The 14817-nt window shown below is 40.9% G+C and overlaps 1 protein-coding gene across 3 annotated transcripts in view; it reads left to right on the forward strand.

Annotated features, from left to right (window-relative positions):
* Positions 1-14817, forward strand: part of VWA3B (von Willebrand factor A domain containing 3B) — a 267553-nt gene that overhangs the window by 17366 nt on the left and 235370 nt on the right. For all 3 annotated transcript variants that reach the window (XM_073664562.1, XM_073664564.1, XM_073664563.1), the window contains exon 6: positions 8198-8367. In XM_073664562.1, coding sequence (XP_073520663.1) covers positions 8198-8367 — 170 coding nt within the window. The remainder of the gene's footprint in view (positions 1-8197; positions 8368-14817) is intronic.

The raw sequence follows: 14817 nt of genomic DNA on the forward strand, positions 1-14817 counted from the left end.
AGGCAATAAACCCTGCCAATATGTCTCTAATCCACAACTATCTCTCCTCCAGCAGCTATCTCTACACTAAATGCCGATAACAATGGCATTAATAGGGAAAATAATAGATGTAGCCCTGAAAGGACTTTTGTTTTTATGTTGCAGCAGCGTTATACCTATAGAAGGACTGTAAGACAATAAATCCTGCCAATATGCCTTTAATCCACAACTATTCCTTCTACAGCAGCTATCCTTACACTGAATGCAAGTAACAGCGGTATTAATAGGGAAAATAATAGATGTAGCCCTGAAAGGACTTTTGTTTTTAGGTTGCAGCAGAAGTACACCAATAGAAGGACTCTAAGACAATAACCCTTGCCTAGAAGCCTCCAATGCAAAACTAGCCCTTCTCCAGCATTTCTCCCTACGCTAAATGCAGCATTAATAGATAATAGAATAGAATAGATGCAGCCCTGATAAGAAGTTTTATTTTCTGCAGCAAGTCCTGTAATTCTATTACTAGCCTTTCTCCAGCAGCTTGCTCTATACTAAACAGCGGTATTGAACAGAATAGATGAAGGCCTTATAAGGAAGAACTGTTGGTTTTTGGTTTCTGCAGCAAGGCCTGTAATGCACTACTAGCCCTTCTTCAGCAGCTATGCATACACTAAATAGTACAGCTATAGTACACCTAAAAGCGGTATTGAATAGAATACATGTAGGCCTGATAAGGAGTTGTTTGTTTTTTTCAGCAGCAAGGCCTGTAATCCACTACTAGCCCTTCTCCTGCAGCTTGCCCTACAGCTAACAGTGGTATTGAATAGAATAGATGTAGCCCTGAGAAGGACTACTTGGTTATAGGTTTTTCACCAGCAAGGTCTGTAATGCTCACTTTCTTTTCTCCTACAGCTATGTATCTGTCACGGGTGTGTCAGAAGTGACAGACAGTTGCCCTGCAGTGGGTTGCAGGAGATCTCTACGTTTTGGCATTATAGACATATTCTTAGAGTCTGTCTCTAGGACCCAGCGGCTACCTTCCTCTGGCTCAATAACACCCTGGCCTAGGTGTATAAATACCTGCTGCGTTCCAGAGGGAGGTGCCGGCGATATTCATTACTCCTTGTGAAGACTTTACAAGAGCAGTACTTCTTCCTCTCTGGAGCTTGAGGACGTGTGTGCATTTGTCTGGAGTCATCTAAAGCTAAGCAATTTCCCCCTCTTTGTCCTCCCTCGTTGTCTTTAGTGTTCAGTGGGGATCGACTAGTGCTCATCTCCTCCCTTCCCTAACCTTAGCCATGCGCCAGGGAAAGACAGGACGAGGCACGCATGCGGCGATTGGTGAAGAACCAATATAGGGTCGTTAGGGGAGACAGGGTGACACTAGACCAGCCTAGGAGGTCTCCACTCCTCCCTTTCCCTAGAGTCTGGGCTCCCTTTCCTTCTTCCCTTTGTGTTGCACTAAGTCTTTCCCACACCTTGCGTGACAGTATCCCTACACTGAATAGTAACAGCGGTGTTGAATAGAATAGATGTAGCCCTCTAAAGGATTTTTTTGTTTTGTCTTCTGCAGCAACACTTGTAATACACTACTATCTTTTTTTCCAACAGCTATCTATCCCTACACTATAGGGTACAGGTAACAGTGGTATTGAATAGAATAGATGTAGGCCTGGTAAGGAGTTTTTTTTTCGCAGGAACGCCTGTAATGCATTACTAGCCCTTCTCCAGCAGCTGTCTAGTCCTGCACTAAATATTACAACTAACAGCGGTATTGAAGGTATTGAATAGAATAGATGTAGCCGTGAAAAGGACTATTTGGTTATAGGCTTTTCACCAGCAAGGCCTGTAATGCTCACTTTCCCTTCTTTAGCGGCTATGTATCCCTACACTAAATAGTACAGCTAACAACGATATTGAATAGAATAGATTTAAAAGGTTTTTTGTTTTTTTTTCTGCAGCAGCACTTGAGATGCACTACTATCCCTTCTCCAGCAGCTATCTATCCCTACTTCATAGTACAGCTAACATCAGTATTGAATAGAATAGATGTAGGCCTGATAAGGAGTTTTTTTTTCTGCAGAAACGCCTGTAATGCACTACTTTCCCTTCTCCAATAGCTATCTATCCCTACACTAAATAATACAGCTAGCAGTAGTATTGAATAGAATAGATGTAGCCGTGAAAAGGACTATTTGGTTATAGGTTTTCACCAGCAAGGCCTGTAACACTCACTTTCCCTTCTTTAGCAGCTATGTATCTCTACACTAAATTGTACAGCTAACAGCGGTATTGAATAGAATAGATGTAGCTCTGAAAAGGATTTTTTTTTCAGCAGCAACGCTTGTAATGCACTACTATCCCTTCTTCAGCAGCTATCTATCCCTACCCTACATAGTATAGCTAACAGCAGTATTGAAAAGAATAGATGTAGTGATTATAGTTTTTTCACCTGCAAGGCCTATAAGCTCACTTTTCCTTCTCCAGCTGCTCTCCCTACACTATTTCCAAATACAGTGTGGCGAGCATCGTATCACCGGGTGTTATATAGACCTGATGACGTGATGCGGCGGGCCATTCACTAATTACCAGCCGTTGAATTAGGTATACTAACAACATAGAAAAAACTACGGAACTTTGGTACTGTAAATTTGAATAACTCCATCTTTACTCAATGTAATTTGAGGTTTTTTTTAAAGGGGAATATTCATTCTAGACTAAAAATTATCAACATTATTTGAATTAAATCTGTTATGTTATGTATTGCAGTAGAGTTGTCCATGAAGTAAGGCAGATCATTTCAATCTGTGACCACACATTCAACCCCTTCCCCACACTGTCAATTATTGTTTTTGTGTTTTTATTTTGTTTCTCCCCTTTTTCTAAGAGTTTTTCCTTTTTAAGTATAAGAGGGTGTTTTTTGTGGGGCGAGTGTAGTTCTGAATGACATCATATAATGTACTGGAAAATGGAAAAAAAATTCAAGTAAAATTCTGAAGTGAATGTCACGATTCCTCCTCTCAGTGTGCCTTGGACGCAATGAGTGACAGTGCAGTCGTCCAATCTAGCGCATCGGCATGCTGAGCTGTCAGTATTTTGATAGACAGCTTAGTCATCCAATCTACTGCAGGGGCATGCTGAGCTGTCGGTATTTTGATAGACAGCTCAGCTGTCCAATCTGAGACTGGGAGGTGCTGAGCTTCCTTCATGTGTTTCCTGTTCTAAGTGATTAAGCAGCTACTTAGCTAATCTGTCAGTCCCAAATCTCTGCAAGTTGTACCATTTGCTCGGTGGTGCATGTTTGCTTTGTATTCCTGTGCTCTGTTTGTTGATCTATTGCTGCCTGACCTTGGACCTTGTTCTGACCATCCGTTTGCCTTGCCCCTTTGCTCTGATCCGCTATCTTCGCGGTATTCTGACCTCAAACCATGACCTGCATACACCTTTGTCTTTCCCCCTTAGTTTATTACATGCTCTCTAGGTATCTGACCCTGAAAAGTTTGACTACCCTGCCTCACAGCTTGTCCGTGAGTAGTGACACTAGCGTCACATAGTTTTTTTTCCCCACCAATGGATCCAGTTCGTACATTCTGTGATCAGGTGGCAAATCTGGCCCAGATGGTCTAAGACAGGGGTCTCAAATGTGCTGCCCGTGGGCCACATGCGGCCCCTGAGCCTGCTTTATGTGGCCCACAGGTACTGTAGACCCCTTGACAATTGCGGCCCGTTCCAGGGGTCCGCCGACAGCTGCGCTTTTCTTTCAGTTGAATGTGCGCGTCCTTGTATATCTTTTCTGATTGTTTGGAAGGTTTATTGTGGTATACCTTGATGATATTCAAATTTTTTTACCCGATCTGAATTCGCACCATGAAGATATCCGTTTTGTTTTGCAAAAGCTTAGAGAGAATTCTTTATTTGCTAAACTGGAGAAATATACCTTTTATATCCAAGAGATATCATTTCTGGGGTTTGTTGTATCGGTTGAAGGATTTAATTGGATCTTGGAAATTTGCAGGCAATAACTGATTGGGTTCAAACTTGTGACCTTAAAGCGTTACGTTTTTTAGGATTTGCCATTTACTGCAGAAAATGTATTGAGGGCTTTTCACAGATTGTTAAACCTCTCACCGGTCTCACACGTAAGGGGGTGGATCTTGAGTTTTGTTCGCCGGATGCTATTGGGGAATTTAATAAATTAAAAGAGTATTTTATGTCTGTTCCAATTTTAATCCAACCTGATCTCCAGAAACCATTCATTCATTGTGGAGGTGGATGCTTCAGACATCGGGGTAGGGGCTGTATTATCTCTAGGTTCCAAAATACTGACCAACTTGCGACCATGTGCATTTCTCTCTAGGAAATTTTTGTCTGCCGAGAGAAATTGTGATGTTGGGAATTGCAAGCTGTTCTTGATTAAATTAGCTTTTGAAGAATGGAGAAATTTTTGGAGGGGGCAGTTCATCAAGTTACGGTGGTGACAGATCATACAAATTTTGCCTATATTGAATCAGCTAAACGGTTAACCCCAAGACAGTCAAGATGGTACTTATTTTTTTCTAGATTCAATTTTTCGATCACGTTCAGGCCAGGGTCCAAGACCAAGAATGTGAGGGCTGATGTTTTATCACGCTGCCTTGATTTGTTTTTTCCAGAGCCTCCATCCTCCATTCTTCCTCAGTGTATTGTGGTTTCTATGGTAACCTCGGAGTTGGATGCGAAGATCCGTTAAACTCAGCCATTGGCCTCTTCTGCTACTCCAGGTTCAAAATTATTTGTGTTGGTGTATCTAAGATTGCATTTGTTGCAGGAGTTGCAAGATTCCGTATTGAGTGGTCATCCTGGGGTTACTGCTACACGGAAAGCTATTGCTAGACTCTTTTGGTAGACATCCGTGTATAATGATAGTAAGAATTTTGTATCTTGTGGAACCTGCGGACGCGTTAAAGTCTGTCATAACCAGCCAGTCGGGGAATTGGCTCCTCTGCCAATTCCAGAAAGACGGTGGACTCATTTATCCATTGGTTCCATCACTAATTTCAAAAATGTAAAAAAGTGGCTTATTTAATACTAAAGTCCCACACCTTTAATAGCCGCATAGCAGTTGCTCCCACCAACTGGCTATAGTCCATACAAAATAGAAAACGGCACAACAAGTTATTTTATCTTCAGAATTTATCTAAAAATATTTCATCCAGTATATATATACAAGTAATAGAAATATCTTTGCAGTACATTCACCACTGTGAACAAATCATCCAGAATGCGGTACGGGCTAGGGCAAGCTTCCGACTTGCAGACAGATTCTGGGTGTGGGTGATCCCTGTGCAGACTTGCACTTCCATAGATTGAGCAGGAGAGCAAAGAAACTGACCAACGATGAGGGAAACACACCTGCAGCGAAGTTTCGGGGAACTTCAAAAAATATTAAGCTGAATGTACCATCGGCGAAGTTGGGTCCTAAATTTATTGACCCATACGAGATTCTGGAGGTAGTCAATCCAGTTGCCTTCAGATTAAATCTTACTCAGTCTCTTCGTGTCCCTTATGTGTTCCAAAGATCCATGTTAAAAGAGTTTGTCGCTTCGGTGTTGTCTGTATCGTCCCCGTCTCCTCCAGTTTCTGTTGATGAAGGTTTAGATTACGAGGTACATTGGATGGTATACGGACCTGAGGAAAGATCCTAGGTTCCGGCTCATTCTGTGAAGGCCAATGGATTGGTCAGGACCTTCCATCTTTTATTTCCTGGGAAACCTATGGATCCTGTGGCCCCCCTAGAAAAGGGAGTAATTTCATGATTTCTCCGTTCAGTGTGTCTTGGACAAAGTGAGTGACAGCTCAGTCGGCCAGTCTAGTGCAGGGGCTTGCTTAGTCTTCAGTATTTTGATAGACAGCTCAGTCGTCCAATCTGAGGCTGAGAAGTGCTGAGCTTCCTTCGGGTGCTCTCTTGGTATCTGACCCCAGAACGTTTGACTACGCTGCCTCATGGCTTGTCTGTAATTAGTGTCACAGTGAAATGGTGTAAAAAAAATCAATTCTGCTATTGTTTTTGGGTGTATCTTATTTTTACGGCATTCATTGTGCAGTAAAAATGACCTGGCAACATGATTCTTCATATCAGTACGATTACAGTAATACTAAACTTGTATTAATACTAAACTAAAGTTGTTTTTTTTATTTAAAAAGTTAAAAAAATTCTGAAATTTGTTTTGCCATTTTATGAGAACCGTTATGCTTTTATTTTTCCGTTCATGGAGTTGTGTGAAGGCTTGTATTTTGTGTAGTGGCTGTGGTGTAAATTGATACCATTTTAAGTTACATACAACATTTTGTTCACTTTTTCTTGACTTTATAGGGAGGTGTGGTGAGTGAAAAATTGCAATTCTGGCATTTTGATTTTTTTTGTCTATATTGCATCTATAGTATGAGTTAATTCATTTTATATTTTGATAGATTGGACTATTACTGAAGTGGCGATACCAAATATATTTATTTTTTTAAATTAATTTTTTTTATCTTTTATTTTTAAAATGTGAAAATTAAGGCGATTCAAGTATTTTGATTATTTTTAAAAACATTTTTTTTAATTTCTTAACTTTATTTTTTTTTTTACTCCATCTAATTTGATTGCTTATACTATATACTGCAATAATACAGTACTGGAGAAAATGGCTGATCTTCATAGAAGGACCAAGATGACATCGACAGGGTCCTTCAATAGGTCCCGAGTTGCCATAACAACCCAATCACACTCTGTGATTGTATCATGTGGGGTTGATTGATGGGAGATTCCTTGACTTGAGCCGACTCCTGCCTATTTAAATTCTTCTGTAAGAGCTTGACAGTGGCAAGTAAAGGGGTTGACTTATGTTGTTAAATTGGAAAATTGCGAAGTACTTCTAAAATCAAGAAACTTTGCAATTTAATTTTTATTAAAAATTGTCTCTGTTCTTAAGAAAAAAGAGATTTTGAATTCTACAGTGTACTGATTTTTGCCTAGGTCATTGGTCGTTTCTGCCGTGTATCAGAGGTGGCTGGATACCTAGGCAATGAGTTTGCGCTTGCAAGTTGTTACGTCTGTCAAAGGCCAGCAGGTCAAAAAGGTTACCTCGTACAGACTTGGAACAAGTCACTCCTTCTGGCAGATTCCAGAGAAACCCCGACCTTCACCCTTTAAACCCTGTACAGGGATCGGGTCTTACAACAGGGTGCAGTGGATTGCTTGCATGGAAGGGCTGCCATCCGGAAGTGCTGAAAAGAGGGAGGAAGAGACGACAAGCAGGGTCAAAACCGAGAAGTCTTGTCAACAACAAGATCAGGAGACAAGTGGGTAGTCAAAATACAAGCCAGAGTCAGAACACGGGAAATACAAATCTGACCACAAGAGAGCCTAGGTCACTAGCTGAATACTAATAATTGGCAGCTAGAGTCAGTCTGCTGGGTTTTATATAATTACGTACCAGCTCATTGCTGCAAAACACAAGAGTATAGCAAACACTTCTGGCATACATCGACAATAACTGTAGTGTTACTGCGGCGGAACCTGACAACACTAGCATGTTCAGACACGAATGTGACACAAGTTCTTTATCTAGGACTTTCAAATGCTGCTCTGAAGCTGGCCCGATTTCTGGATCTAGTCATCTTCAATGCCCATGCTACCCTCTGATGCTGCAGACACAAAGCTGTTTGTGATTGTACTATAGAAGAGCGTACAGTTCAGGCTAGCAGAGCAACCATGCCGCTGGTCTAAACTGTCATTGTTCAGGAGCACACTGCCCCCTGACAAGCAGGAAGATAGGAGGCAGGGGAGCAGTGCACTCCTGATGATAGAAGATGCAACAACCCCTTTAAACAAGTTAAACAGCAAGAATCAGAGCTACTTCTTGTCACTGCTGTTACAGGCAGATGTATAACACAGTTGCCATTTGTCCGGTATGGTGAGATCTGTTTTTGAGCCCTCTAATCCTCATCCATAGATGACTTTCATCCAACTGCATTTACAGTCTGAGTGTTGTCTGTTGAAAAACTGACATCACACGGACAACACTCAGACAAACATTATTCACTTGGGCTGTTCAGATAACAAACAGATGACTTTTTTATACGGTCGTGTGAACTTGGCCATATATTGTATAACTAGTTTCTGTCAAGATCAAAAAGCTCAGATGGAACACTGTCTGTGACATATATAATATATTTAGAGATGTGCTTTATGTTGCAGGTTGAGGCAATTTACTATTTTTCTGTTGGTGATGCTCCTGTGGCAAAGATACAAAAATTGAAGCAAACCATAGAAAATAGCCCTTGTCCGCTACATGTTGTGTGCTATAATCCACACAAAGCCGAGACTATAACAATGATGAGTGAATTAAGTCTGCAAACATCAGGAAGGTATGTAGCCAACATTATGTATATGGGAGATCTTCTACGTTATATTCTGCTATTTAATTTAACTAATCCTTACTATTGCCTGCTACAGTATGTATAGCTAAAATCACAATCTCCTATGAACGCCAGCTAAACGCTGGCTTTCACAAGAGGGTCATAATGACAGGCACAGGGGTCATCTGCAGACCCCCAATTGTCATGACAACCCATCAGTGCCCTGCGCATCTTGGGTGTGCTGATGGGTGTGTGGAATGAAGCTCCTTTCTGGCACTTGTTAAATGCCGCTCTCAGATATTAACTCCTTCACCCCCTACCTGTTTTCACCTTCCTGAAAAGGCCAATTTTTTCAATTCTGATCAGTGTCACTTTATGAGGTTAAAACTCTGGAACGCTTCAACGTATCCCAGTAATTCTGAGGTTGTTTTTTTCGTGACATGTTCTACTTCGTGTTAGTGGTAAATTATGGTTGAAATGATTTGCGTTTATTTATGGAAATATCGAAAATTTGACAAAAAATTAGACAATGTAGCAATTTTTAAATTTTGAATTTTTAGGCTCTTAAACCAGGTAGTTATACCACACAAAATAGTTAATAAATACAATTTGCCACATGTCTACTTTACATCAGCGTCATTTTTAAAACGTGATTTTTTTTTTGTTAGGAAGTAAGATAGGTTAAAAGTTTATCAGCGATTTCTCATTTTTCCACCAAAATTTACAAAACCACTTTTTTAGGGACCACATCCCATTTGAAGTGACTTTGAGGAGCCTATGTGACAGAAAATACCCAAAAGTGACACCATTTTAAAAACTACACAACTGAAAGTGCTCAAAACCACCACTCAAGAAGTTTATTAACCCTTTAGGGGCTCTGCCGGAATTAAAGCAATGTAGAAGGGAAAAATGAAAATTTTACTTTTTCCCACAAAAATATTACTTTAACCTCAAATTTTGTATTTTCAAAAGGGTAACAGGAGAATATGGACAGTACAATTTGTTGTGCAGTTTCTCCTGAGTACACAGTTACCCCATATGTGGTGGAAAACTACTGCTTGGGCACACGGCAGGGCTTGGAAGGAAAGGAGCACCATTCAACTTTTGGAGCACAAAATTGTCTGGAATCGATAGGCTCCATATACAAAGACCCATTTTGGAAATTACTCCCCTCTGGGAATTTATCTACAGGTATAGTGATGATTTTGACTCCAGGGATGTTTTCTAAAAACAAGCAGCAGTGGATGTTCCTGAGTGAAAATTGCAAATCTGCCAGTGTAGTGCCCTGTACGTTGTAGTGCCCAGTACGTGCACCTGGAGACATGGACCCCGTAAATTAAGTGGGCTCTCATCACTTCAAAAATGCCAGACATCTAAATGCTAAAATGTGGTTTAGGCATACTGTTGTTTTAGCCCCAAATTTGTAATTTTCACAATGGATAACAGCAAAAAACGGACCTCATAAGTTCTTCCGAACACGAAAATACCCCATATGTGGTCAAAAACTGCTGTTTGGGCACATGGCAGAGCTGAGAAAGGAAAGAGAGCTATTTGATTTTCGGAGCGTAAATTTGTCTGAAATAGATTGTGAATGCCATGTTGCATTTGCAGAGCCCCTGACATACTAAACCAATAGGAACCCCCCCCCACAAGTGACCCCATTTTGGAAACTAGACTCCTCAAGGTGTTCATCTAAGGGTGTAGTGAGCATTTTTAACCTACAGGTGATGCACAAACTTTATAACATTTAGATGTGGAAACAAAAAATTTAATTTTTAGCACCATGTTTATAATTTCCACTAGTGGTAATAGGAGAAAATGGACCCAATAGTTTGTTATGCAATTTTTACTGAACTGGCATATGTGGTTGTTTGAGCACATGGCAGGGATCGGATGGGAAGGAGTGCTACTTGGCTTTTAGAATGCAGATTCTGTTTGAATATATTGTGGGCTCCATTAGCTAAGCCTCTGATTTGCCAGATCAGCAGAAACCCCCTAAGTGACCCCATATTGGAAACTTCACTGCCTAAGGATTTAATCTGGGGATGTAGTGAGTACATTGAACCCACAGATGTATCACCACATTTTATAACATTAGGACTTGGAAATATAACATTTTAGTGGTAAAAATTTAATTTTTGTATTTGCTGCAAATTTGTTAGTTACACAAGGGTTAATAGGTGAAAGTGGACCCCACAATTTATTACGCAATTTCTCCCGAATGCAGTGATGCCCCATATGTCGTCAGAAACTATGTCAGGGCTGAGAAGGCAGGAGCACTATTTGGCTTTCGGAGCACAGATTTTGGTAGAATAGTTTGTGGGTGATATTTGCAGAGCCTTCAAGGTGTCAGAACAGCAGAAAAAACCCAAAAGCGACCCCATTGTAGAAATTGCAGCTCTCAAAGAATTATTCAACGGCTTCAGCGACTATTTTGTAACATCCACACCGTGCTTTATTTTGGAGAATTGCAAATATGCCAGTTTAGTGCCCATACATTGTACCCCAATAAAGCATAGTGCCCCATATATTGTAGCGCCCCCATACATTGTGCCCAGCTTGTGCTTCTGGCTACATGCACCCCATAAATTAACTGGGCTCTCCCCACTACAATAATGCCAAATGTGGCTGCTTACTGTGGTTTAGACTCCGAAGGAAGGAGGAGGGCATTTGGATTTGGGAGCGCAGATTTCACTGGATTTTATTTGAAGTGGTGGGCGCCGTGTCACTTTTCCAGAGTTTTTGTTTTACCGGTAAAATGGGAACTACTATATTTCCGTGACAGATGATGGACCTAAGTGGGGGCTAGTTTATTGTGGGATAATTTAGGGTTTTTGTTGGTAATATTTTGGGGTACATAATATTTTTTGATCGCTTTTAAGTATAAGGTTGGGATCACATTCTTGTGTTCTACGCTGAGCACTTACGTCGGGGTTTCCGTGTAAATCCCATAAAAATGCGATTCAGACAAAACCCATGGGAGAACCACTCACTCTAATGAGGCAGATGGAGACTCCTTAGAGTCAATTTGGCATCTGATCTGGTGGTATCCATCTTTTTGGTATCAAGAATTGGTTTTATTTATTTTTTACGCCGTTCCTTGTACGGTATAAGTTATTAAACGACTTTATTCTTCGGGTCGGTGTGATTACAGCGATACCAGATTTGTATAGTTTTTTTATGTTTGGCAGCTGTAACACACTAAAAGATGTTTGTTTCACTTGCATCGCCATATTTTGATAGCTATAATTTTTCAATATTTCAGCCGACAGAGTCATGTGACTGCTTGTTTTTTGCGGGATGAGTTGACATTTTTATTGCTACCATTTTTGGGCACATAACATTTTTTGATCGCTTTGTATTCTCATTTTTGGGAGGCACAATGAACAATTCAGGAATAGTGTTTTGTTGTTTTGTTTTTTTATGCTGTTCACCATACGGTAAAAGTGATAAGGCAGCTTTATTCTTCGGGTCAGTACTATTACAGCGATACCACATTTTATATAATTTTTTTTGCATTACTATATTCTGAGATCTATAGCTTTTTTTTTTTTCCTCCACTGATGGAGCTTTATGGCGGCTTGTTTTCTTGCAGGACAAGATGACATTTTAAGCTATACCATTTTTATTTCCATTTGACTTTGTGATCGAGTTTTATTCCACTTTTTGTTTGGCAGTATGATGAAAAAGCACAGCTTTTTTCCTCGTCTTTTATTTTTATTTTTTTACGGTGTTCACTGAAGGGGTTAACTAGTGTGACTGTTTTATAGGTTGGGTTGCTCCGGACGCGATGATGCCAAATATGTGTACTTTTTTTTTTGTTATGTTTTTACATTAATATACATATTTATTGGTATAATATTTTTTTTATTTATTTTACTTTTTTACTTAGTCCCTCTATGGGGCTTTAACTCTTATTAGGGCTCATACTCATCTGCATTAAAAACGGACGAGTGCAATCCGATAAAAAATCGGATTGCACTCTGACTAATGTTAGTCAATGATTCAGTGCTCATCTGCAATTTTTTTCCCAGCTCGTATCGGAGTGAAAAAAATCGCACTGCACACAGACCATGCGTGTGCCGTCCGATTTTTTTATGCACCCATCTTCTAGAAAACCCAACACTTCATCAGCCGAGTACAGTAATTCACAGCGTGACCTGTCAGAATAGAATAGAAAGGCCGGAGACACATTAACGAATGACATCAGATGCGACATTTTAATAACACTCAGCTCCTGCTCTGCTGTGAGCGAGACACTCAGCTCCTGCTCTGCTGTGAGCGAGAGCCAAGTGTCAGTGCTCTGTGCTCCGATCCTCTCTTATGAGGAGAGCTGCGAAGAAGAAGATGGAGAAATGAATTTCTCCATCTCCTCAATGTGCCTGCCGGAATCGCACTGCACTCGGGTGATATCCGAAAGCAGTGCGATGTTTCACACACACCCATAGACGTCGCATGCAATTGCAGCATGCTGCTTTTTTTTCAGTCCAATCTCGATTCGATTGGAGCACAAAAAAAATGCATATGAGCACACCATCATAGATTAACATTGGACCAAACTCAATTCAATTGTTTATCGGATTGCATTAGTCCAATTTAATCGCAATTGGGAGCGAGCCCATAGGATAGATATATACATAGAATAGCTAGATAGAAAGATGTCAGTGACATATATAATTAGTGCAGTGCGTGTGTAGTTTAATGTTCATGTAATTGGCTAATAATTCAATAAATAAAAAAAAAATTGCTTGTGGTCCACCGAATATTTAATAACCATCTGAGGGAAAGCCAACAGCTGGGGGCTGATGTTTATAGCCTGGGAAGGGGGTGATAAACATGGAACTTCCCAGGCTATTAATATCAGCTCACAGCTGTATATTTAGCCTTTACTGGTTATTAAAATGAGGGACCCATGCAAAAAATGACTTCTGTTTCCCACTATAATTAATAACCTGCAAAGGCTAGGCAGACAGCTGTGAGCTGATATTAATAGGCTAGGAAGGGGCCATGGATATTGGCCCCCTTCCAGACTAAGAACATTAGCTCTCAGCCACCCCAGAAATGGCGCATCCATAACATGAACCAATTCTGACGCTTAACCTTCGCTCTTCTCACTTGCCTTGGCGCGGTGGCAAGTGGGGTAATAGTATTGGGGTTGAAGTCAGCTTTGTATTGTCAGCTGACATCAAGCCCATAGGTTAGTTTTGGAGAGGTGTCTAAACGCCACCCCTATTACTAACCCTACAGTGATATTGTAAAAAATACACAACCAGAATAAAGTCCTATACTTGAAAGAAAGACACAGACTCCTTTATTTTTTAATAAATACTCCCCGTCCCTCTTTTTACCATTCATTACTGTAAAATAAAAGATAATAAACCACCATATTCCTCACCTGTCCGACGAGAAAAAATCCATATCTGTCCCACGAAGAACTCCAACTCTGCTACATCTGGATGGTTTGTTGATCGGTGGCATGATGCAACCACTCAGCAAACCAACCAGAACACACTGAAACAAGAGCGTGATTACGCTCCTGCAGTGTCTAGTGCTGACGTAAAAAAGGTCACCAGAGTTCATAGCTGATGAACCCCGGTCACCTCACTGACGTCAGCGCTAGCGGAGTCAGAAAGTTCTCACGCCACAAGCGCTGATGTCAGTGAGGTGAACGGAGTTCATCGGCTATGAACTCTGCTCACCTTATTCATGTCACTGTGAGGTACTGATGCTGCGCTATCACGTGATGCTCAGTGTCTCTTCTGGATGCCAGGCTGAAAAGTCGCATCATGCCACCATTTAGCGAGGCATCTAGATGTAGCAGAGTTGGACTCTTCACGGGACAAATGGATTATATCCGGACAGGTGAGGAATATGGTTTTTAATTATTTTGCATTTTTCAATAATAAATGGGTAAGTGGGTGAGTGTTTATTTCAAATAAAGGACTTTACTCTGTGTGTTTATTAAATTTGACTATGGGGTTAGTAATGGGGGTGTCTTATAGACGCCTCTCCATTACTAACCTCTGAGCTTGATGTCAATGGACATAAAACTGCTGACATCAACCCCACAACTATTATCCCAATTGCCACCGCAGCAGGGCAAGTGGGAAGAGCGGAGGCTAAGCTCCAGAATTAGCACATCTGATGGATGCGCAATTTCTACTGCGGCTGAGAGCTGATGTTCTTAGTCTGGGAGTGGGCCAATATCCATAGCCCCTTCCTAGACTATTAATATCAGCCCGCAGCTGTCTGCTAAGCCTTTGGTTATTAATTATAGGGGGGACGCCATGCCATTTTTTTTGCAGGGGGGGGGTTCCCCCATTTTAATAACTAGTAAAGGCTATGCAGACAATAGCCTGGGAAGATCCATGTTTATTACCCCCTTCCCACACTATAAACATCAGCCCCCAGCTGTCAGCTTTCCCTCAGCTGGTTAATAAGAATTATGGGGACACCACA

Source organism: Phyllobates terribilis, unplaced genomic scaffold (genome assembly GCF_046119375.1).
Source record: "Phyllobates terribilis strain yellow unplaced genomic scaffold, ASM4611937v1 Scaffold_2__4_contigs__length_985480577, whole genome shotgun sequence".
NCBI classification, from domain to species: domain Eukaryota; kingdom Metazoa; phylum Chordata; class Amphibia; order Anura; family Dendrobatidae; genus Phyllobates; species Phyllobates terribilis.